General features: G+C 40.5%; 1 protein-coding gene across 5 annotated transcripts in view; it reads left to right on the top strand.

The window, feature by feature from the left end:
• The window catches only part of PLXNB2 (plexin B2), a 388,095-nt gene that overhangs the window by 293,582 nt on the left and 68,279 nt on the right, over positions 1–26,234 (top strand). For all 5 annotated transcript variants that reach the window (XM_032220723.1, XM_032220725.1, XM_032220722.1 and 2 more), the window contains 5 exons: positions 1,305–1,397; positions 8,359–8,440; positions 15,483–15,643; positions 17,085–17,233; positions 17,800–17,908. In XM_032220723.1, coding sequence (XP_032076614.1) covers positions 1,305–1,397; positions 8,359–8,440; positions 15,483–15,643; positions 17,085–17,233; positions 17,800–17,908 — 594 coding nt within the window. The remainder of the gene's footprint in view (positions 1–1,304; positions 1,398–8,358; positions 8,441–15,482; positions 15,644–17,084; positions 17,234–17,799; positions 17,909–26,234) is intronic.

Genomic DNA, 26,234 nt, shown 5'->3' on the forward strand with positions numbered 1-26,234 from the left:
TCCTTACTAAGGCTGAGAGAAAATCACTCGCCCAAGGTCATCCAGTTGGCTTTGTGCCCAAGGGAGGATAGGAACCCACAGTCTTCCAGTTTCTAGCCTGATGCCTTAATCAGTAGACCAAACTGGCTTTCTATTTATATGTTTTATATTTATACATAGAAAAGCAAAGATTATAATATACTGTTATCTGTTTTCTATGAGCCAAGGACACTATTAAAATGAAAAACTAACTTTTGCTTTTATTATATAATGCCTGGAGGAGATGAACCAAAATACTATCATAGATAATGTCTGGCTTTGATTAAGATCTTCTTTGTTTAATTAAGGAATTTAAAGGCTGTCAGTAAAAATCATCCTAACCTGCACACAATTATGACAATAAATAAATAAAAGAGGAACTTACTTTTTTAATGTACCAAACACTAACCTGTCTGCTTTAGTGCTAATAAAATTTTAATAATTTATACCATCTTTCCCCAGTCTATCTTGTGTAATTTCCTTCATACTTATACTTTCGATGATTCAAAATGAGTTTAATATGATAACTTTAAAGTTATCATAAACCTTTATGGTATATAATATAAACAATAAGCTATATTTTTAATGGATATGAAGAAAACATGATTGGCATACTTTGCCGATTGTTGACAATGAATGGCCTATTGTAGAGAATACATTATTTTTCATCCAAAGGATCTTTGTCAAATATAGCAGTAGCTCTTAGACATATACCACTTCATAGTAGTTTTCAGCCATCTCTAAATGGTTTACTTAGAGTCAGCGTATTGCTCCGAACTACTGGGTCCTCATTTTACTGACCTCAGAAGGGTGGAAGGCTGAGTCAATCTTGAGCAGATCAGGACTGAACTCCTGACTGTAGCAGATTTAGCCTGCAATATTGCATTCTAACCACTGCGCCACCAGGACTTTTTTATACCAAATATAAATATTTATTATAAAGGCAAAATACTGTAATAGACTAGAGGCTTTAATATTGTCAATCCACAGTTAGAATTGGCTCAATAGGCAGAAAAATAACTTGGACACAGTCTTCAACCAGTTATTGTTTGAGTTATACTAATTATTTCTAAGTGTATATTTTAGATATATGCAAATTTCATGGAACTTTTGGGAAGTTAGCCAATTATATAAACTTCTTTCCCAGATACACACAGAACCTTTCATAATATTGGTCACAAATGTCATTTTTTCTGCACCCAGGAAGTGGAATTTATATTGCTCAATGAAACTCCTTTGATTTAATGATGAAAGAAATAATATAAGTCAAATATTTATTTTCACAGGGTAGAACTTTCAAAATTGGAAATAATCAGTTTGAATTTGAGACCACAGTGGAACAAACAGAAAATGGAAAATATGTATTTGAAAGCCCAGAGGTAAATAGTTTCTTTTTTAAGAACAATTTACTGTTTCTTCCTCTTTTTCTTTCTTTGCATTGTTATAAAACAATTAATCATGTCTTTTTTAAAAGGGAGTATAGTCAAAGGTTGATTAAGAGGGTAGCAGATTCACAATGAAGTTGATTTCATGTAATATTGGGAAAGTCCTATTTTTCACCTGTCACCTATAATTGGTATATTATTGGCTATGTTCAGAGAACTGTTGACAGTATTTTTGTGTGGAGAGAAAATGGCATTGATTTCCTGTTAGTGTGTTCATAAACAGACTATTTATGAATGCTTCTTTTGATCTCATGTGGCAGGAAATCTGTCATCTTTCATATAACATATATCGTATGCCTCCTGCAATGGAGTTAAGAAAGTAGAGGAGGTTTGGTTGTGAAGACCTATCTAAGTTAAATTATAAACTCAGCTTTTGATGTCTTTTACATCTTGGAGCGAAGGGAAGGACGCGACAAGAAGTATAAGGAAAGTGACTTTTATTCAGCTCATAGTGGAAACGATTCAACGAGGCGTATTTCGCGCCCTACATTTATACCCCCAGGTTTGAGCGAGGGACCAATGGGGCGTCGAGTAGCTCGACCAATCAGGGCGAGGATTGGACCGGCTCTGCCCGGGAACCAATCAGGAGGAGTCCTTTGTAGCTCGACCAATCAGGGCGAGGATTGAGCCGGCTCTGCCCGGGAGCCAATCAGGAAGAGTCCTTGTTCGCGCGCTTGTATTTCCCGCGCTAGTATTCAACACCCCTCCCCCCCCAGTCATAGAGTTCCTTTAGGAGGGGCAAACATAGTCTTGTAGGTAGGCGGGACGGTGGCGTTCTCGTCCCGATCTCCGTGGTTCCCCGGCGGTCGTCGACGGGGGGGGAACCGCTGGCGGAGGCGTGTCCGTGGTGGGGGCTTGAGCCGACGGCGCGGCCCCGCGAGAGGGCATTGGCTCCGGGTCCCGTGCCCGATGTCCGTCCGCCTGGGGTGGCGTCTCTGTGGCCAACGGGGTGTCTGGTAGGGGCCCCGTGCAGTCCGGTTGGGGTGTAGGTTCAGAGTCTCGAGAAGGGCTCCGCGGAAAGGAGTAGCCAGCTGGGGTGCGCCTGCCCGGAAGGTTCGCGACGGCTTGACCCCCGTTCGCCGGGTGGAAACGGTCCGTGGGGAAAGGAGTCAATGGGGGTAGCTCCTGTTGAGAGCAGATTTCTGGGGAGCTGGGGCCGTCTCTTTCCGCAGGAAGGCGACGCCTTAACTGGTCCACGTGTCGCCTCCATTGTGTCCCGTCGGCCAGGCCGACCCTGAAGGAACAGGGGCCGGTCAGGGCTGTGATGGTTGCGGGAACCCACCGTGGATCCCCGGAAAAGGAACGGGCCCATACAGGATTCCCTAACTTAAACGCGTGGGACGGAAGGGCCCCCAGGTTGCTTGGCGGATCTCCTGCGTAAAGTGGATGGAGCCTGTCTAGGGGGGTTCGCAATCTCCTACCCATCAAGAGCTCCGCGGGACTTTTGTTGGTCGTTGGGCAGGGTATGGAGTGCTGGCTCAAGAGATAGGCCGCTACTCTTTCTTGCCAGTCGCCCTGGTCCATGCGGCCCAAGGCTTCTTTTGCTGAGCGAACTGCGCGCTCCGCCCGGCCGTTGCTAGCTGGGTGATAGGGGGCTGTGGCCGCGTGTCTGATCCCCTGTTCGGCCAGGAATTCTTGGAACGTGGTGGAGGTAAACTGGGGCCCGTTATCGGAGACTATCACATCCGGTAACCCATGGGTAGCGAACATCTTACGGAGGGCCCTTACTGTACTCTCTGCTGTGGTGGAGGTCATGATTACTAGCTCCACCCACTTGGAGTAAGCATCGACCACTATCATGAAGTTCCGGCCGTGGAAGGGGCCGGCAAAGTCGATGTGTAAACGGGACCATGGGCCTCTAGGGATCTCCCACTCTCGAGGGGCGGCTATGGGGGGATTCGGCCTAGAGTTTTGGCAGATCCTGCATCGGCCTACGTAGTCTGCGATTTCTGTGTCTAACAAGGGCCACCATACGTAGCTACGGGCTAAGGCTTTCATTCGTGCTATGCCTGGGTGGTTTTTGTGGAGTGCGGGCAGGATTCGTGCTCGTAGGGCTGTAGGGATCACTACCCTATCCCCCCAGACAAGGCAACCCCCGTGAAGGGCGAGTTCGGCCTGTCGCACTTTGAATGGGCGGAAGTGTTCCGCTACCTTTTCCGTGGGCCACCCCCTCAAAACCCATGAAGCGACCTGAGATAGGACGGGGTCAGCCTTTGTGCAGGCTGCCACGTCCGTGGCAGAAACGGGGAGGTCGGATTCGGCAATGGACAGAATAGAGAGCGCGGGCACGTGGGCTGTGTCCGTCTCTGGCAGGGGGCAGCGGCTCAGGGCGTCTGCGTGTCCTAGCTGTTTGCCCGGACGGTATAACAGCGTATACGAGTACGCCGTTAGGAACTCTGTCCAACGTGTCATGCGGGGGGACAAGATGGGGGGAGTCGGCTTGTCACCCGCCAGTAGCCCCAGGAGGGGCTTGTGATCCGTGACTAGGGTGAACTTTCTACCATAAAGGTAGTCATGGAACCGCTTAATGCCGGACACTGCAGCCAGGGCTTCTTTATCGATTTGGCTGTAGTTCCGCTCCGTGGAGGAGAGTGTCCGGGAATAGAAGGCTATGGGGGCTTCTGAGCCGTTTGGGAGGACGTGGCTCAGCACCGCCCCTACGCCATAGGGGGAGGCATCGCAAGTCAGAATTAGAGGCATCCTATCGCTGTACTGGATTAGGACTGCCGATGAAGTTAAAATATCCTTTATAGCCGCGAACGCGTGCGCTTCACGGCTACCCCATTTCCAGGCTGCTGACCGGTCAAGTAGACGGTGTAGCGGCTCAGCTAGTGACGCCTTGTGGGGGATAAAAGGGGCGTAGAAATTTAAGAGCCCCAGGAATGCTTGTAACTCCGCCCTAGAGGTGGGTGCGGGTGCGTTTTTGATGGCGGCAACTTTGGAAGGAGTGGGGTGGATGCCTTGGGCATCAATGAGGAACCCCAGGAATTCAACTTTGGGAACTGCAATTTCGCATTTGCTGCGCTTTAATTTCAGTCCCGCCTCCCTGAAACGTGTGAGGACCTCCCGCAGCGTTTTCAGGAGCTCCGAGTGGCTGGGGGCTGCGACCAGGACGTCGTCGAAGTAGGGAACGACGCCTGGGAGCCCGTGGAGCAACCGCTCCATGAGGCTCTGGAAAATCCCAGGGGCGACCGAGACGCCGAATTGCAGACGGCGGCAACGGAAAGCTCCGCGGTGGGTGACGATAGTCTGGGCTGTAGCCGCATCGTCGTCTACGGGAAGCTGCTGGTAGGCCTGTGCCATGTCTAGCTTAGCGAAAATGCGGCCCTGTCCTAAGGAGTGGAGTAGGTGCTGTACTACGGGAACCGGATACGGGTTTGCCTGTAGGGCCAAATTGATGGTCGACTTGTAGTCGGCACATATTCTCACCGATCCGTCGGGTTTGACCGGGAGGACTATGGGGGTTTCCCAGCGGGCGTGATCTACGGGCTCGAGTACCCCTTGTTCAATTAACTTATCGAGTTCCGCATCTACCTTTGCTCTCAATGCGAAAGGGACCCTGCGTGCCTTTAGCCTAACGGGGGCGACCTGAGGATCGAGGCAGAGAGAAATGGGGGTACCCTTGTAACAACCCAATTTCCCGTCGAACACATCTGAGAACTCGTCTAGGACGCTATCTACGGGGAGGGAAACTACCCTGTGTACCCCTTCTATGGTGAGGCCCAAAGCGGAGAACCATTCTAACCCCAGGAGGGCGGGCAGGTTGTTCCTTACGACTAAAACTGGGAGTTTCCCTTTAAAATTTCCATATTCCACCCGGATGTGGTATAACCCAGCTGTGGGAATCCCATTTCCCTGGTAATCTCGGAGGGAGACCCTGGCGGGGCGCAGCTTCCTCTGGGGGACCCCGGGGCAAAGGCGGGAGAACAAAGCCCAAGATAGGAGAGAACGGGATGAACCGGAGTCCACCTCCATTTGGCAAAGCTGACCTTCGAGACGGACGGCGGTGCTTATTTTCCGGTGGCCGGCGGGAACGGGGGATGCCTGGTAGACCACGCAGTCGGCGCGGGGGGGCTGGTAGGTTGAGTGGCAGTCCTCAGTGCGCCTCGCGGGACGTGGCTGCTGGCGGCGTGGTGGTGCCGGGCGCTGGTCGCTGGGCTGCATAAACGACGGGGCTGGCAGGGGAGCCCGGCATACTCTGGCGAGGTGTCCTTCTCCTTGGCAACGGCGGCAGACGGCAGAACGGTACGGGCAGGCTGTGCGGCTGTGGCGGCCGCCGCATCCGCGGCAAGGTGCGTTTGAGGCCGGCTGAACGGGTGCCGGTGGTTGCTGGGGTGGCCTCCGTTTGGGCTGCAGCCTCATCTGGCCGACGATTTCCTCCTCCTCCTCCTCCTCGTTTTCGGCAGGGGAGAGATCGTCGACGAGGTTCGTCTGGGCGAGCGGCCCCGCGACGGTTTGTGCGGGGGGGTTTAGCTGGAGGCGTTCCATGTCGGCCGTGGATTGCTCGGAGAGTTCGGCGGCTCGCGCTATTTCCACGGCTTGCATCAGGGTAATCTTGTGATTCCGGAGCAATCGGCCGCGTAAGTGTGCGTCGCGGACCCCGCACACAAACTGCTCCGCAAGGTTTTCCTCCAGGTCTGCAAAATCGCACTGGGCGGCCACAGTGCGCAAGGCCTCCAGAAAATGGCTAATGGATTCATTAGCCCTTTGTACTCGGCGGCGGAAAGCGAAACGGCGTGCAAATAAAGAGGGTGAGGGAGCGTAGTGGTTCCTCAGCCTGGACATCAGCTCGGCCCACCCAAGTTTGTATGCTGGCCTCGGGGCGGCCAGGGCTCTCGCAGAGGCGAACATGGACGGCTCACAGCAGGACAGGAAGAAGCTGCATTTCTCCTCATCGGTCTGAGCCTGGTTTTTCGAAGCGATTAGGTAACACTCGAACCGCTCCATGAATCCGTCCCATGATTCTCCGGTGGCTCCGCCGAATGGCGCGAAAGGAGGAAGCGATGACGCCATCGTGGTGTGGGGCCGGAGAGGGGAGAGGCAGGACGAAGAAAAATTCGCGTTCGCTGCCGGAGTTCTCGTTCTGACGATAGCGTTCTGGCTGGTTCAGACGCGGTGGCAGCTGGCTGTTCTTCTTCGTGGTCGCGGGAATCGGAATCCCACCTTCGTCGCCAGTTTTACATCTTGGAGCGAAGGGAAGGACGCGACAAGAAGTATAAGGAAAGTGACTTTTATTCAGCTCATAGTGGAAACGATTCAACGAGGCGTATTTCGCGCCCTACATTTATACCCCCAGGTTTGAGCGAGGGACCAATGGGGCGTCGAGTAGCTCGACCAATCAGGGCGAGGATTGGACCGGCTCTGCCCGGGAACCAATCAGGAGGAGTCCTTTGTAGCTCGACCAATCAGGGCGAGGATTGAGCCGGCTCTGCCCGGGAGCCAATCAGGAAGAGTCCTTGTTCGCGCGCTTGTATTTCCCGCGCTAGTATTCAACACCGTCATTCAAATGTTCTTTGTCGGAGAAAATGTATTAATGATAGATATACATATGATGGAACAGATGGTTCTGGAAACACTCATCCCATGAGCTTTTGTGTGGGAAGAAAATTTATAGTAATGGCAGAAACTTTTAGAATGTTAAGTATGTTTTTGTCTGCTTCATTCATATTTTTTTTAGTTCTTTGAAAGCCACATTTCTGAAACAAGAAAATAAATATACTTATGGATATTTTTCTTTTATACCCTAGCTGAGTAAGCACTTTGCTTCCACTTTATATGGTCCTAGAGTTAGTAAGTAAATGTGAGTCAAGAAACATAGAAGTGCTGTTTTCAGTTAATTCTTGATGTCTGTATTCCCCTTCCCCGATTTTATGTGAGCCGCCCTGAGTCCCCCCAGGGAAAAGGGCGGCCTACAAATATTAATAAAATCTAAATCTAAAATCTAAATTCATGGTTAATTTATGGCATACACTGCCACAAAATGGATAACTTAAAGGACCAGAGAGTGTTGGTGCAGGTTAAGACTGCTTTCTAGCCATGATGATTACATATTGACTCTACTATCCAGAGACAGTATATTTCTCAATATTAGTTCCTGGTGAATAAAAGTAGCAAATTCCAGAGATAATTGGGGGATGACATTCAGTAAATACTTTAATCTAATTCAAGAATAGCTCTTCTGTGTTCCTATAACAGAGTAACATTTTTGGTGCATTTACTGGCTTTCTGCTGCACAATTCTTTTTTTTGGCAGCATTGAGTCCTTCCCAAGGACCTAGGATAGGAAGATGATGTTGTTCAATGATGTTAAAGGTATCAACACATAATATAAGCTGTTATCAGATCCAAACGCAAATACAATACAGTGAAATCCAATTGAGCCCAATCCAAACCCTATGCCTAATGGACAGATTCTTGCTAAAGAAAAGTTACAACCTTCTAAATTACAAGGTATATCCCAACTACTTTTAAGGGGCAGAATCTTTTCAAACTAAAATACTAGGTATATCTTGTGTACACCCCGCTCCATGGAAAAGCTCTGTGCTGCCAAAACTCCTCTCTCCGCTACACCAGGTACACATTCCATCACAACTGTTCCAAATAAAATTGCCTTTTGCAATTCACTGATGGTGATTTTTACAGTGCTAGTAGTGTTCAAGTGGTGTTCCTGTTTTGGAATTGCAATCAAGGGGCCTATTACTATGGGTACTTATTATTATGGTTTGATTGCACAGTCATTTAGACTGAGCTTGACATTTTTTGTCCACTTATTGAGTTCTACCCAAGGATTTGGAGCAGGCAAATGTTGTTGAATAATAATAATAATACTGAAAATATCATCCCAGGATGTAAGCTATTCCAAGTAAACTTGCTTTTTGCATTTTTTTTATTTTCAGATTACCAATATTGAAAATGAAACTCTACCATTGAGTTTATTCATTAAAACAGATAAAGATAAGATTGATAGCAAGTTAATTGGTAAGTATCCAGCAACCAAAAATGAAGAAGAGATCTAAAAATTGATGGGAAAAGTTTTCATTTCTCAAAGGTCATATCTTTTCAGAGTTGTCCATTATTTAGATGATGAATATATACTTATCAAAAGGATGAACAATTAGTCACATAAATTGAAAACCAGGATACCATACAGTTAGTCTTCAATTTAAAACAGTTCATTTAGTGACTGTTAAAATTTACAACAGTACTGAAAAACATGATTTATGGGTGTTTTTCACACTTAACAACTGTTGCAGCATACCCATGGTCACGTGATCAACATTCAGACATTTGTCCTGTGTCATATTTATAAACGTTGCAGTATCCCAAGGTCATGTGATCACCTGTTATGACCTTCTGACAAGCTGAGTCACTGGAGAAACCAGATTAACTTAACAACCATGTCACTACCGTATTTTTCGGAATATAAGACACACCGGTGTATAAGACGCACCAAAGTTTTGAAGAGGCAAATAAAAAAAAGGTTTTGCACTCTGCAAACCTCCCCCAAATGGCCCATTTTTTTGCAAAAATGGGCCCATTTTTCACCAAAAAAAGGCATGAATAGCCTTTAGGGGCTTGCAGAGTGCTCGGGGGGGGGGGCAAAAACAAGCAAAAAATGGCCCGTTTTTCGCGAAAAGAGGCCTGTTTTTCATGTTAAAAAAATGGCATGGATAGCCTTTAGGAAGCTTATAGAGTGCTCAGGGAGGGGGGTAAAATTGAGCAAAAAATGGGCCATTTTCCGCTCATTTCTGTCTTCCCCACCCACAGGAGCTCTCTAAAGGCTTCCTACAAGATATGCACTGCCATTTTGGTGAAGGGGGCGGGCCTTCGGGAGGTAAAAAATGCTGTATTCAGTGTATAAGGCACCCAGATTTTCAGCCTTTTTGTTGAGGGAAAAAGGTGCGTCTTATACTTTGAAAAATACGGTAACTTAACCACTGCAGTGATTCACTTAACAACTGTAGGAAGAAAGGTTGTGAAATGGAGCAAAATTACCTTAATAATTGTCTCAGTTGGAACAGAAATTTTGGGCACAAATGTGGTTGAAAATCGAGGATTCCCTGTAATTATTCTCACATATGAAGAGGAGATTAAAGCAATTGTTAAACTTTCTCATACCATTTACCAGTAGGATGAGAAAATTTTTTAAAATGTCTAATAATTTCTGCAGTTTTATGGAAGAATCATCTAATTCCTTCCAAATTCTGATATATCACGTCTGAGTCTAGACTAGCCCCAAGTTGCTATTGAAAATCATTCTGTGTATAAAAGGCCACAATTTCTTTTCTCATTTCAGACATTCCACTCTATAGACAATAAATCAGGATTTTTCTTTCTTTGTGATACCATTACCACTGCTTTTTTAAACTTTAGATCAGTATGCATGAGGATATTTTTGATTACAATCTAGAAGTGTTTTTCTGAAAGCATAAATCCAGCCAGTATATTTCATGGCTGGGCAGGAGGGTCGATTACAATGAGTAATTAAACATGACAGAATCAAACCATAACTTTCCAAAGCCATTTTAGTAATCCTTTTGCTGGAGTTCAGTGTCATGTGTATCTGATATGTCCATATTCCTAATAAATCTTACAATCTCTAGCTATAATTTCGAGCAAAAGTAATCCTTTTAAATGGTTGTTAACAATTTCTAAATACGGTAAATATATTCTTTTTAAAAAACATTAATATCATCTCAACCCAAACAGATTACATATTATTATTTGTCAAGATAAATGAACCATTGATGGAATGTATCAGGGGTGGGTTCCGGCCGGCTTTACTGCCAGTTCGCTTGTGCGTGTGCTGTGTGCGCGTACACAGTTCAATTAAAATTATTCTGTGCATGCAAAGAGCTAAAAAAAAGATGGTGGCGGTGACTGGAGCCTCGCAGGCCTGGGTCGCTGCCGATTCCAGCGCCCCAGGTCGCCATAAGGCTGAACCAGTAGGAACCATCTCTGGAACGTATCAATCTTTTAAAAAAATCATAGTCTATGTTTTACTAAACATTCCCAGGGAAAATAGATAAAATATTGTGCAGGTGTAGGATACTGATATCCAGCAGCAAAATAGATGAATTTCAGTAATGCATTTCTTTCTTTTCCTTTTTTCCCAAAATTAAAATTGGGGATTGGAGCAGGGATTAAGTCTATCCTTAATCTCCCTCAGTTTGGAAAACGGCATTAAATCAATGGCTATTTGAGGTTAATTGGAGTTCTTTAAGAGAATAAGGCTGGGGATTGAATTGTTTTACTTCACAGTTCCTAATCTCTAAAAAAAAAGAATATAAAATGGAACAGGAAAAAAAATCAAGTCCACCTCACCACACAATCAGTGCCACCCATGATTCAATAACAGTAACCTTAGAGTTGGAAGAGACCTTGGAGGTAATCTAGTCCAACCCCCTGCTCTTGCAGGAGACCTATACCATTTCTAACAGATGGCTGCCAAATCTCTTCTTAAAAGCCTCCAGTGTTGTGGCACTCACAATTTGTTCCACTGGTTAATTGTTCACACTGTTAGGAATGTTTCCTTAGTTCTAGGTTGACAATTCAGATATTGCTTACCACTTACTATATTACATAGCCCACTGGCTATCATTTTGTTGACCATGTTCAGAAAAAAATAATTCATCCAATAATAATGGCAAAGAATAAGGCTCAGTTCCTAAACTATATGCATCTAAGCAGTTAAATCCCTTTCAATTGTGTTATAATCCCAAAGGAATATTTTAGAAATTCTGATTTCTGTATGTGCTCCTGCTTTATCTTTTAAAAAATCAATTGGAAATAACAGATTGCCATCTATCTGAAACAGCTTCTCAAGCTTAGAGGAAGTATAAAAGGAAATGAGAAACAAAGTGGGAAAGAGTTTGTTATCATTACAATCCATTTTCATATGGTATTATATACAATATGTGTATATTATTACTAAACTTAAATCTGAATGTAATTACATCATTAAATTGATCACTTTGGTTATTTATCTTTATTATGCATATTTCTATATTACCCAATTCTCAAGACTAATACTTACTCAGAAGAGAAGCAATTATTGTATTTCCAACTGTAAATGAATTCCTTTCTTTTGATCGCCTATTTTAACTAAAGGAAGTAACATTGGTATCTAATACTTTTTTTATAGCTACTGGAGACTTTGAACAATGTTAAATTCAATATAGCCCTTTTATCCTTTGTCCTGTTTTATCAATGGTCTCCCAGCTAGAATCTAAAAACGATGGATGAGGGCTAGAATCTAATGTCAGGCTTGCTGCTGATACATTTAATGAGCTGATCAGTAACAAAACTTATTAACATTTTGAGCTCTGTATCTGTATTATACTGTATATAGCTGTGAGGACATTCAGTATATTACAAGTCTAATTTGGAGATGGTTTGAAGGCTGGCTTTTGCAGACACAGGAGTCATTCTCATTTCTGCATGCACAGATGAAATATATTTTGAATCACTTGGTTAGATATAGAGGACTTGCAGATAGATTTCTGATATACAGATTTTTGAAATGGAGTTCTATCAGCCTCTGTCATGACTCCTATCAATGTTTCCTTCAAATGGATAATATGTACATATCAATTTCAGAAGCTGAAATCAAAAAGGCCCAAATGATTTCCATTAAAACCATATGCCTTCTATCAGAAGTCCATATTTATACATATCTATCTTAGGAATTCAGAATCAAACTTAAGACATTATACTGTTTCTTTGTCAAATCTGACTATTAATCATACAGCTAACTTGTCTATTCATATATTTTAATGACCCAGTGCATCCTGTTCATATGAATTAATGAACCAGTGACAGGGAGCATAGTGCTCAGAACTTTCTCAGGAAGAAAACTCAGATCTCTGATAGTACTTTTTCATATTAACAAATTTTATGAAAAGGGATAAAGTTTTATGAAAGTTGCGGAAAGCTTTGCTTTTTAAGAAAATTTGTTAGTGTGAAAAGGAACTACCAAACCAAAATCTTGGTTATAGTAAACTAACATTGTTGTGTTTCTCCAGATATCCAGGAATAAGGTAATGAAAAACAATGTCCGTAATTGATGCCAAGAAAACTAGAATGAGTTGAGCTTAAATTAAAAACTTCCTTTTAATGGAGGAAATAATCTACAACTCTTGTAACAGGCAAGGGAAGAAAATCCATAAAGATAAGGGTAATATTTTGAGTCTGAAAATGTAGGTGAATATAAATGCAAGCTACATGATTGTAATGCAAACATATATTTTGACTATGATAGGAGAGATCTTCTTTTTCTTTCCCAAAGAGTATATTTTTATCTTTCAGACAAGAGGAAGAATGTGAGGAGAGAAAATATATTTTATTTTTATGGAAGACCTCTCACATTATTGTATCATGATGTCTGAGAGTGAGAATTATAACTAAAAATCAGTTGCAATTTGGGGCAAGACTGTAAAAAATTCTTTGATTCCTATGTAACTTGCAACCTTTTCTATTTCCCATCATATAATCTAAGGAGTGTTGGACTAACATTAGGAAAATCCAACCCTCATGGATGAAAGATTCTTTCATTTCAGTGAGACTTTAGGCTAGTCACAGCCAGTGGTGAGTTCCTACCGGTTCGGACCTGTTCGGCCGAATTGGTAGTGGCATACAGGCCTGGGTCGCCTGAACTGGCAGCAACATAGGCCTGCCACGCCTCGGAACTGGTTCCCCGGCCACCACGACCATCTTGGTTTTCAGTTCTGTGCATGCGCAGAACAATTGTAATTGGACTGTGCATGCGCACGTAGTGTGCATCCAGCACGCCCATGAGCAAATCAGCAGTAGTGCGTGTCGCAACCAACCACAGCCCAACTAACCTGTTACTTGGAGGGGGGAATGGAGAAGGAAATACAACATATTCCTTGTTGAGCTGAGAAGCCAGATATAAATTTAATAAAGTTAAGAGCAACGTAGGAGAAATAAGAAATTTGATAATGATAATCAGTTGTATATTTCAGTTTGATGGCCACTGATGAACAATGTTTGAACACGCTGGTATTATTTGTTGCTCTAACTTTCCTGGACTAGTTTTCTGCTCCTATCCTTACAGCTGTGAATGCTTTAAATGAGATTTGAAAGCATTAAGAAGCTTGAGCAAAGCTCCTCCTTTAACCAGATGTGTCTTTTTTTTAAGATTCTGAACATATGTCAGCTCATTAAAGTTTTGTTGTTTTTGTGTCTCTGTAGTTTTCTTGGCCAGATTTTTTGGAAGTGGTTTGTCGTTACCTCCTTTCTTATTATAGTAGATATTTTTAATGTCACTGATTGAAACAGCTAGTCATTGTTGTTTTTTCAGGTGTATGCAGAAGCCTGAAAAAAAGATGCAGCTCTTTTTTAACAGAGTATGTATTCACTCAGAGGTGGGTTTCTGCCAGTTCAGCCCAGATCAGATGAACCGGTAGTGGCGGTGGTGGGTGGCTCCACCCACCCGCCCGGATGCTTCTGTGCATGTGCAGAAGAGTTGAACAAGCAAACTGGTAGTAAAAAAAATGGAAACCCACCACTGCATTCACTGTGTGGAAAAACCTCTTCCAGATTATTTTGAAACATGACCAGCACTCATATAACCATTTAACATGCTGGATTTACTAACTCTGTCCTGACATTAGAGGACAATGCCCTTCTTTTATGTCTAGAATTTATTTATTATTTGCTTATTAGATTCTTATCCACCTTTATTATTTTATGAGTAACTTTATCAGTGAATATACCTCATAATCTTCCTTCCTCCTATTTCCCCCATAACAATATTGTATTATTGCAAGATTGTTTCCTTCTGTAAATTCAGCTCCAGTTAACTTTATCCATCCACCAACACAAAACCTAAGGGGGACTATAGGCTTAAGAGAGACTCTGTCTTTCTCCATGATTCATGATCATGATAACAAAAAGTGGCAGGGCATTTTTTATCGGGATTTCAGTGCTCTGCAGTGCTCCCCTACCCATGGTCTCTGACCTTATCTGTCAACCTCAAAGCATGCCAGAATACTATTTGGATTCCCTTGACTTTAAATTGAAGTGTAAAATGTTGGAGATATAGATTGAACTGTATTGGTATATCAAAATGTTGAGTGAAAATTAGGGACTGCCTGGGTTTTTGCTAAAAATATGTTGTATTAGTTAAATAGTAGGGACTGTGTTCATAGTAGGAAGACTGAACTCTATAGAATGGAATGTCAGTACAAATTAAAGAAAATATGTTTTATTTGAAGAAAAATCTAAATCAAAACCATCATATTTAATGATAGTTTTGGCTTTAGGTGTTTTCAATATCTCATCCCCTAGTGTTTTGTCACATCTATGTTATAATTTACTTGCAGATTTCTTTTTCAGAATCTATATTTTTTTGCAAAATATAGAATAAATTGCTTTGTATTTATTCCTTATTTGCTCCAAACAACTAGTTTCCAGTTCTCTTTTTCCAGCTCCGCTCATTCACTGTTCTGTTTTTTTGCACTGGTGTTTCTTGACAAAACTTGTTTTTTTCTTCTCATCCTTACCTCTACTGGCTTGCCATTATCACAAATTGTTTGAGGGAATCTGGCCCTGAACCCTGTGTAGATGCCACAGTTACCAATGTAAGAACCATTTGAGAACTGATAAACACAAAACTGATACAGCCATCTCCATAGGTCAGTCTATAATGTGTCAATCTGACTAAAAAAAAAGTCTGTTAAACAAATGATCAGTAGATTACTGAATGACAAGAATCAACTACATGAGAAGGAGAACAATAACAACAAATCTTCTTTTGTCCCCTCCTTTTTTCACTCAAGAGTCATTCTTACACAGGCTTAAATGGCTATACACAGTCCACTAAATCTAAAAAGAAACTAAACAAATGAAAAAAAAGACAATTGGAGCAGCATTTTGTTTCACCTCATTGCTTTGCTTTGCCTCTTATCTTGATCCATGCTTCCATTACAATTTGTTTTTGTGGCTCTGAATTGTGGACTAGAAATTGATACTAAGCAGATGCACATTACTTTTGTAGTGACTTTATATAGCTGTTCTTATGGTCGAGATGACTGCAGCTTATGTCTCGCGGCTGATCCACAGTACCAGTGTGTCTGGTGTGAAGCCAGGGATGGTTGTGTTTTCACAAAACGTTGCTTGTCTTCTACAACTACCTGCCCTGCTCCAGTCATTACTCAGGTAAATGAATGGTACATAATTTCATGATATTGTTCTGATTATTACATCAATTTGCCAGGCAGTGCTGGGAGCAGTTAGCAAAGTAAGTCATGTCCCATAATAAATAATCTCTGTATTTTCCCAACATCATCTGTATTTTCTTACCATCAAAATGCAAAGTGGTAAATAATAAGAAGTCTGAACATATGTTTCAGAAGGGGAAGAGTTCATAAAAGGCCTTCTGCAGTGCCATGGAAGATGGACGAATCCTATTGTTTTCAGAAGCTACTGATTTGTAGATTCCATCATTCCTCAGCATTGCTGTTTTGGTTTGTGTAAGCTTGAAGTGAATAAGAGTGGCCTGAGATGGGTAGCATATAAATTTAATAAATAAAAACAAATATCGTATTTTTCAGAGTATAAGATGCTCTGAAGTATAAGACGCATATAAGCTTTTGGGGAGAAAAACAAGGGAGGAAAATCTGCCTCTGCCTTCCAGCAATTTGCCTCCTTGTGACAAACAGCAAGCAGTACAGACAATGTACACTGTTTGTGGTGGTGTTACACTTCAGACTATACTTGTACAGATGCTGTTAAAATTGATCTGGCTTTCTGGAAGTATATGTTATTCTCTGCTATTTAAAAGAAGATACAATAGCACTGGGCCTCTTTAGATCACGTATTTATTTTTAAAAGCTTCTTCATTTTTTTTAAGTTGTCTAGAACAATAATAAAGCAGTCTTTAAAAAATAAGTCTAATAATTTGAACATTCTATAGGCATTTATAGTTATTGACTTACCTCCTTGCAGCAAACAGTCTGATTAGCACAAGAAAAAAAATCTGCCTCTGCCTCCCAGCAATTTGCCTTGTGCAGCAAACATCAAGTTTTACTTTCAATTTCAGCATGGGCCTCCCGATCATCAGCTGTTTCAGGCTGCAGGGATTGCTGTAGCCTATTGCTGCCTCCGCAAAGCCCATTTTCCCTGTTTGCTGCAAGGAGGTAAATTACTGGGAGGAAAAGGCCAAAGAGAGGGGGCTAGTGGGTGGGCGGGGCTACATTCAGTGTATAAGACGCACCCAAATTTTCAGCCTCTTTTAGGGGGGGAAAGGTGTTTTTTCTATTCTGAAAAATTTGGTAAGTAAACATCTGGAAGACAAAATCTTAAGAGTACCTAAATAATCATCAGGATTTTTTTATAGAGAAGGTGTCCTATCACTTACAAAGATTAATCAAAATATGTCAACAGTGCCAAAGATAATGGCTTTTTTTTTTAACCTATAATATTTTTGGTTATCCAAGTATCCTGGATCTATTTTTGTTTTTCCTGTCAGTTTGGGACCTACTATTGTAAGCTAATTCAACTGCTACCGTGGCATTTCATATATGCTTATGTGACCTCCTAATTATTCTATTGTTTTATATAATATAGGTGGCAATAATAATGTTTCCTATACATTTAGATTGAACCAAAGAATGGACCTCTAAGTGGTGGAATTTTGTTAACAATAAGAGGATCTAACTTGGGCGTAAAAGCTGAAGATGTCAAAGAAATAATGGTAGCCGACACTGAATGTCAATTTAGAAAAGAATTATACTCTGTTTCCACCAAGTAAGTAATTTCTGACAACATTGACAAAGAAGTAAAAACAAAGTCTATGTATCAATGACTACATGAATGTAAAATAAAGTATAAGTAAATAAACTTATATTTAAATATAACAAACATAATGCAGAATTTGACATATACAATAACTGTTAATATAGTTTTAATTATTATTCCACTTAAAATAATAATATTTGAAAGTATAATTGAAATATTAGACAATAACAGCCATCTATTTTTATAATTTGGGGGATGCAATACAAGTTGTTTTCTGTTTACTTCATCAACTGATATTTTCAGTGATATCATTGAAGAAAGATTTCTGCACTTTGACAAAAATGAGTTTTCTCTTGTTCAAATAAATGATATAACTATTGCTTGTTTATCATAATGGCCCTAGGATAATGAGACTATATATATTACACGCACACACACACATACACACACACACATACATGCATACATTTCTTGGTTTTATGCTTAGGAATCTGTGTGTTCTTGTATGCATGTAGTTCAAAAATGGACTAGCTGGTAATATGCACTGTTAAATCTTTTTATGTTTTTATAAACAGAATTGTATGTGAAGTTGGGCATGGATCAATAGAAAAAACAGACAAAATTCAAGTTAATATAAATGGACAATACGGCACATCCACAAATGAAGTACAATTTACATATCAGGTGAGTGTATATACAGGGTATGTACTATGTGTATGTGTACATGGAAAATCTTATTATTTTTTTTATTTGCTGGATAGGGAACACTAAACATCATCTTCAAAGTAAATCAATAAGCCTATTGATATCATACTGAGAAAATTTATTGCATCTCTAGTGAAAAGCGGGAAGATAGACAGTTCATTCTATACATCTGGAATATTTTCCTAGAAAGACTCTTCTGAAATCAGTGTAGAAACGCAATGTATTATTTTGCTATAATTCCACTTTATGCAAGACCAAAGTATTGTCATGTTAGGATACTATTAATTAGTAGGTAATATAGAACTCTAATGAAAATGAGAGTGCCCTGAAATTTTTCAGATAATGCAAAAATACCAAAAAATTCAGAAAATACCAGGTTAGTAATCTAATCCCATGTTATGTTGAAAAAAAAGTACCGTATTTTTCAGAGTATAAGCCATATTTTTTCCTCCCTAAAAGAGGGTGAAAATTTGGGTGTGTCTTATACACCGAATGTAGCCCTGCCCACCCACCCTCCTCCACCCTTTGGCCTCTGCCTCCTTGCAGCAAACAGCCTGTTTCAGTTTCAGCTTCACCACAGCCTGATTAGCACAAGCAGCTGATTGTTGATTGGACAACCTCCCAACCATCAGCTGTTTCAGGTTGCAGGGATTGCCATAGCCTTTGCCGCCTCTGTGTGTACCTTTTTTGGCTCTGCATCCCACGTGAGACCTATTTTCTGCTCATTTGGATTCCCTCTACCTGGAATGGGTGGAAAATGGGGCACACGGAGGCCGAAAACAGGGTGCAGAGGGTGAAAATGGGGCACATGGAGGCAGCAGTATGCTATGGTAATCCCTGCAGCCTGAAACAGCTATCATTGGGGGACCCAACAATCAGCTACTTGTGCTAATCAGGTTGTGCTGAAATCTAAATGAGCTGTTTGCTGTTTGCTGCAAGGAGGCAAATTGCTGGGAGGCAGATTTTTTTTCTTGTTTTCCTCCCCAAAAACTAAGTGTGTCTTATACTTCAGAGCATTTTATATGATAATGCGGTATATTTTTTGCCAGCAGGTGAAAATGTTCAATCTAAATTGCAGATTTCCTCTTGCCTATCTCTCTTCTTTAAGGTGAAATGTGTTTTGCCAGAGAAGGAATAGCAGTCAGTGGAGGTTGATAGGGCCAAGGAGAGAGAATTATTGATTCTGCTTTCAGTAATTTAAGCAGAGGTAGCTATGTTGTAGAATGAAATTATGACCTACTCCTAAGAAAACATTCAGCTCAGAAACAAGGTTACGTTTTAGTAAATAGTTCATGATTCTTTCCTGAACCAATAACTTTAATTTCAAAAATTAGTGCATAGTTTTTGCAGAATAACTGAAGAATTAAAAATCAAACTATTTTTCAGGAGATTCTTATTTAAGAAAAACTTTCTATAAATGAAGCATTAAAGAAAAGTTAGCATTATGTAGCCACAAATTATATAGAATTATATAGTATTATATACACTCAAAGAACAGTCTGATCTGGAACCATAGAACAGAAAAATAAGACCAATGTGTCACAATTCACTTAGAAAAATAGTGCAATAATAAAATACTGTATAAAAAAATAAATATAAACTATATAGTAGTCCAAGGAATTAGCTGCTGCTGAATTTTCATTGCAATCACAATGTATTTAGTTATTCTTGTTATCTCGTGATTAATATTTGATTAAGGAGCATTATATAAAACTCATCTGTTCTCTTTAAAAATTACTGGAAGACAGATACGAAATACATTTTGCAAGTATAACAATTGTAGTAAAGTAACACATGCTGTACAGTAAAATCCTCTATAGAATTATAGAATTACCCTGGTATAAATGTTCAGATAGTTTTTATTAAATGTACAGTACTCTACTTAAAAAGGGTAAACGGTAAGGCATTATGCCTGGCTGAAAAAGAAAACTTTCCTTAAATCAAAATAAATTAATGTGCTTAAATAGTTTATAGGTTTCAATGTATTCCTAGTAATGAGTATTCTAAAGCTCTGTAAGAAACCAATTTCAGGTTGATGTTCTATGTCCCCCAGCTGTTGATAAATAATACTTTAGCCTGATCAGAGTCAGCAGAAAGAGATAAAAAAATATCTTTCATTAATATAATAAAAATTATTTGGTTTTCAGCTGATGTAGCCCATACTAGTGGACTCTGCTATAAGTACGCAGTGGCTCAGTGACTAGGTCACTGAGCTTGTTGATCAGAAAGGTCAGCAGTTTGGCAGTTCAAATCCCTAGTGCCACATAATAAAGTGAATCCCGTTACTTGTCCCAGCTTCTGCCAATTTAGCAGTTCGAAAGTATGTAAAAAATGCAAGTAGAAAAATAGGAACCACCTTTGGTGGGAAGGTAACAGCATTTCACGTGCCTTTGGCATTTAGTCATGCCAGCCACATGACCACGGGGACGTCTTTGGACAGCACTGGCTCTTCAGCTTTGAAACTGAGATGAGCATCGTCCCCTAGAGTCAGGAACAACTAGCACATATGTGAGGGGAACCTTTACCTTTAGACAATACTGGAGTCAGTGGTAATGAAGAAAAAAATAGTTTCAACCAGTATGGCAGTACTATCCTCCAAGCCCTATATCCAATTGCGGACAACTCTGTCGGTCAGCCCCAGACCATGAAATCAACTCTGTAACACAACACTACTTTTATTGAGATTGGCTATAATAATAAGACTCTCGCAAGTTTGATTGCAGTGTATTTCCTCTCTCTTGTTGTAGTTCAGTGAATTAGAAAGATGTCTAAGGTGCTTTTGAATGTTATCTGGCCATCTTGGACTTCAAATATGTTTTTGTCCCTTGTTCTCTTGGCTTGCATATTTCCATTAAGGACATCTTCCTTACTGTATGCTGTCTCAAGCTTGAAAGCAGAAAGGATGGACCTGAGAAACTTAGTTTGAATGACCTCTAAGAATTTTTTTTATTAAAGGACAGCACAACTTGTACCCCATTTAAAAATCAGGATTTGGGCCTCAAAAAGTTTAAAATCAAACACCTTTCTCCCTTCTCCCGGAAAAAAAAAAGAATTTCCTGATTGCCATAAAAGATTTAGATGTTTACACAAATATATTTTGTAGCGACTTTCCTGGAACCTATAGAGTAGAATCTCATTACAAGGTATTTAAGGATCTTGTTCTATACTATGTCCACCCAGATCCTTTGGTAATGTTTGTTTCAGCTTTTAGGCAAAAACCTTTTCTTTACTTTAAACATTTAGAGGCTGTTCAACTCATAATGGGTTCAACAACAATGTTGGGAAGAAAAAGATTCATATATGAATTATTCATCATTGGCCAATATATATATATCTGGCGGGGGGGATCAGAAGAGAGAGAGAGAGATAACAAAAAACTATCAAACTATCCCAAGGACTAGAATATTAGTCATATTTTTATTACTAGATTTATGATCAATTTATACAAATCATAGGTGCGTTTTTAATGCTCTCCTGAGTCCATATTCTGTAAGCCGCCTTGAGTTATATTCTGTAAGGCACCTTGAGTCACCATGTGTGAATAGGTGGCAAAATAAATTCCCTAAATAAAATAAATAAAGTATTGGAGATAATTTCCTCATCGTTAATGCAAACAGAGTATAGGTGTTTTGCATCCAGCAGTTTTTAAAAATGTAGTCCTGAGTACTGTAACATTCCTGACATCATTTCGGTATTTTGTTTATGTTCTAAGACATGCATTTAAAAGAGGATGATATATCAATACCAATATACCAAATATATTAAAACAATATAACATTAAAAAATAAAAGAAAACTTATACAGAAAAGCCTGAAGCAATTAACAGAGTAGGGAAACTGCCAGATTATTTATGCAAGCCATTGCAATTATTAAAAATTTAGCAACCTTATTGGAACTAGCTGAAGTTTGATTGCCAAGGAGAAAAATGACAATCTCCTGCTCAGAGGAGCAATTAAGATTTTTTTTTACAATTGGTGTTATGATTCTGTCCTCCATTTATTGGATAGAGGGCATTCTAACAGTATTTGTAAAATCAATTCGACTTCTAACATATACAGGTGGGATTTTCATAAGGGATACTGTAATTTGCCAGTTGGGGCCAGGATGAAGAATTTCCTTTGTGAAATATGTGAAATATTTAAAAGGCATATGGAAATCAGTGGTGTGTTCATGATCCCATTCCAACCGGTATGGTTGGAACGGGCCCGGCAGCACCCACATGCATCTTAGCGCCTCTGTGAGCCTCCGCAATGCTCCAGCTGCTCAGTGGAGTGTCGCACAGGCGCTGTATGCACCATGCGTGGAAGTGCCGAAGACTTAAAAGACTGGTAAGGAGCTCAGGCGAGTGGGTGGGCCCTCTGGAGCACCATACCAGAATGTTATCCGGTGCTCCGTACTGGGGCGTACCACCTGCAACCCACCACTGATGGGAATGGAGCAAGAAAAGGTGATTACTAAGTTGTAATTGAAATGGGAAACACTAAATCTAACTGGAGATCGAGATAGAGTACAGGTAACCAACATTTCGAACTCCAGGGACCACTAAATTCATAATTTTAAATCCACTAATTTGACCATTAATATGATCTGCCTAATTACTGGCTGAGTGGATGTGGCTATGTGGTCAAGTGACTGGATGGGTGTGGTCAACTTTATGTCACTCACATCGAGGGGCGCCTGGCTGACCTTTACTCACCCCTCCCTTCCCAGACAATCCTGCCCCAGTAGGAAGCAGCTGTTAGAGTTATGCAGCCACCATGAGAAAGAGTTGGCAAAATAGCTGTCTCAGTTCAAATTGGATCTGACCAAGAAGGAGGCTCAATAGAAGCACCTCACTGAGGACTATGAGCATAGGCTTTCCAAGCAGAGGGAAAACTTGTGGGAGTGCAAGGCCAGGTATTGGCACCTGGAGGCTCTGTGGACTGAGATGGTCAGCCAGTTCCAGGGCATGATGCAGTCCCACTGGAACAAGGCCTTCTGGCTCTTCACCACCAGTAGCACTTCCACCAGCCTTCGCCCAAAGCTCCACACTAGAAGGCTGAAGCAGACCCCAAGTCAAGATTTCTGCCCTCCTCCAAACTTCACAGAAAAAGCCCAAAGGGGGAGACTCTCTGCAGCAACACAAGCATTCATTGCATGTATCTGGCCCAGGGGCCATAGTTTGAGGACCCCTGATTTAGTGCAATATAAAAAATGCAAATAATTTTTCTGCGGACCACCAAAATTTTCTCATGGACTACCAGTTGGTGATCACTGCTCAGGGAGATTATCTTGGGGAAAATAGGCAAAAAGCATTTGTAAAGAAAACATTTCTTAAATCCTGAGAAGCAGGATAGTACTCTGAAGAGACTTAGGCAAGCTCATTCCTGGGATATAAGACGGAACTTAGTTTTTTGTGGAATTGGCCTGATCTGGAAATGAACACTACAGAAGAATTGAAGTATACTTTATTGAAACAAACTATAATAAAAGAATCATGTAAGCCTGGTTGCACTTTATCTATTCTTACTCTTACATACCAATGAATATTGTTGATTGTTGGCAAGGACATTTAAAATGTTTAATATTTAATCCCTGCAAGGAATTCTTTTGGAGTTGTTGCATGAAAGTCCTTCGCTTAATTGATCCAATGCATAGACTTAGACTTTACACAAAGAAAATGCATGATAATTTTGTCTTTTATGCTTTGAGTGAAAACTCTGGATTGATCTGTTCAATGATCCATTTGATTGCTTTCTTGGTTATCCATGATGTTTTTTGCAACACCAAATTTCAGAAGCTTCTTTCTGCTTCCTCAAAATTCAACTTTCACCTCCATTGAGTATCACGGACAACACATCACCTGTATGATTCTGATCTTTGTAGCTATAAACACATCTTTTCCAAGGCTTTCAGGGTTACTCTACTAAGTGCTAGTTTATGGCATATTTCTTGACTACAATTTGCTTTCATATTGATAATTGATCCTAAAATATATCACTTCAGTAATATCATTATTACTGCGGGGGGGGGGGACAGCCAGAAAATTAGTTATAAATGGAAAGGATAGCGCAGGGGCAGAGGGAAGGGCCCAGCCAGTGATCACCAGGCAGTAGCCCACCACTGGTTACATTTAATCTTAATACTGTTTTTGCACTGAGTTCCGACTTTTATTATTGGATTTTGAAGGCTAGTTTGTCCAGGCACATGGGATTTTTATTGTTTTCTTTTTGTTGTTCTTATTTTTAATACAAGCCAGCCAGAATAATTGGGGGATCAGGCATCTCTAAATCTCATGAAATATAAATCAAATGTTGATTTAAGATCAAGGAATCCCTATATAAAGGAGACTGAATTGTCTAGATGTACAGTATTTGTTGTACAGGTGATACAACACAAGAATATGGTTGAGCAGCAAATTCCCCATTTGAAATCCTTCATATTCCAATTGTTATTCCATCCAGCCATTTCTGCCAATTCTGGTTCAGATATCTAAATTAAAATGTGCCTATTATACTCAAAAGGCTAATAGATTAGATGTATCCCCTTACTGTCCTGTGAATAAGTGTAGCAATCACCTTCCTCTAGTCCTTGGGAATATTTACTGTTTTGAAGTAAATAAAGAAGAAAGACGAGGTGCCCATGTGTCAGAAAGCATATTAAGAAATTCTGTTAAGATACAGTTGTACCTGGGACTTAAGAAATCTGAAAGGGAGACCAGCAAACAAGTATCTTAACATGGTGAACAAGGTGATGTAACCATGAAGTCAGTCAGTGAATCATAGGGCCTTCATTTCAAAAGATAGTTTGAAATTGCTTTGAGATGAATAGGGTAGATTCCCGTAATACATGGATAAGTAATCTAGTTCCCACCAAGCATTTTAGGTTAAAGTTCCATTAGCTTCAGGTAATATAATCAGAAGTAATAAAAGCTGTAATTGAAAATATCTAGAAGGAACAAGTTTGCTTATCTCTGCTGTAATGCCTGTAGATTCTTGCTGAGTGGTTTGCTGGATACTTCTTTTCCTCCTCCTCCTCTTTCTTCTCCTCCTTCTCCTCTCCCCCTCTTCTTTTACCACTTCTGGTGTCAAGGGAGAAGTTCTGGGTTTTGCTCTTCTAGTAGTCTCAACTATTGTTATTTGATGCTGTAGTGTGTCTTTGATGAAGTATATACATTGACTTATATTGTTAACACATCAAGAATTATGTTGTCTTTTTAAAAAGTTTGAAGTAAAATTCAAGAAATATATATTGTTACAGAAAATCAAAATTGGCTTATTCTGTGGAATTTTTTCTCCTGCTTGTGCACATTCAGCTTTTCTATTGAAAACCACAGAGAGGAAACATTAGTCACAAGAAGAAGGAAGTCTAATAAATATAGACTATTAAACCAGAATTAGAAAAAAAAAGGTATAGTTATGTTGCCATTCTCTATAGCAACAATAAGTTGCACTTAGATCCTTGTGACATTTGAGTTCTCATGAGCACTTTTATGCTTTCATTTTAAAACTCATCATTCCATGGCTATGTATAAAACTAGAATAACAAAAATTCTAATATAACCTATTTTAACTGCATTAATCAACTTCCACTTTCTTCCAAGCAGCTGAGATTGACATCAATGAGTCTATTTTTATTTTGCTTTTCATTTTCATAAAATTTAGTTGAGGCAGATCAGAATGACATATTCTGAGCGCAAGATCAGCTTATGCCTTTTATATGGATTTAAAGTCACATCTGTTTGATCAAAACCAAGACTCTAAGCCAAGACCTTATAGCACTTTGGACAGCAGTGTAATAGGATATGGCGAATGAAAAATTCCATGATTTCCCATTTTATTTTATTTTTTTAAGAAAAGGACTGAAATGATTGGCTTGCTAAGTTGCTTGCAGAATTATAATAAACAGACATCTCCAGATCTATGGTGTGAACTTTGACTTTTTTGTATTGCATTTTATTTGTGAAATTTGTACACCGCCTCAGTCTTGAATAGCGGTTGATGTTCAAACCAAGGGAGGGTTGTATTGTTTTAATAGCTTTTCTCCCTGAAATAGCCTGTGGCTGATGTTTGTGGGTAATTTATCCTCCAGAAGATTTATTCTTTTTCATTTAGAGATCAGCTTTGATCTTAAATAGCTTGTTGCCATCTAGCCTTTCTGCTGCTGGAATAAAATTGTTCCCTGAAATACAGCCTTTTTAAAGAAAGTACAAAAAAGAACTTCTAATTTAGAAACAATAGGTGAAGGACACTAGTGTTTGAATTTTGGAGGGAAACCAGTAAACTATTTTCCATTTTTGAAACAGCAGTTAATAATATTTAAAAGG

The sequence above is a fragment of the Thamnophis elegans genome, chromosome 7 (assembly GCF_009769535.1).
Source record: "Thamnophis elegans isolate rThaEle1 chromosome 7, rThaEle1.pri, whole genome shotgun sequence".
In the NCBI taxonomy this organism is placed as follows: domain Eukaryota; kingdom Metazoa; phylum Chordata; class Lepidosauria; order Squamata; family Colubridae; genus Thamnophis; species Thamnophis elegans.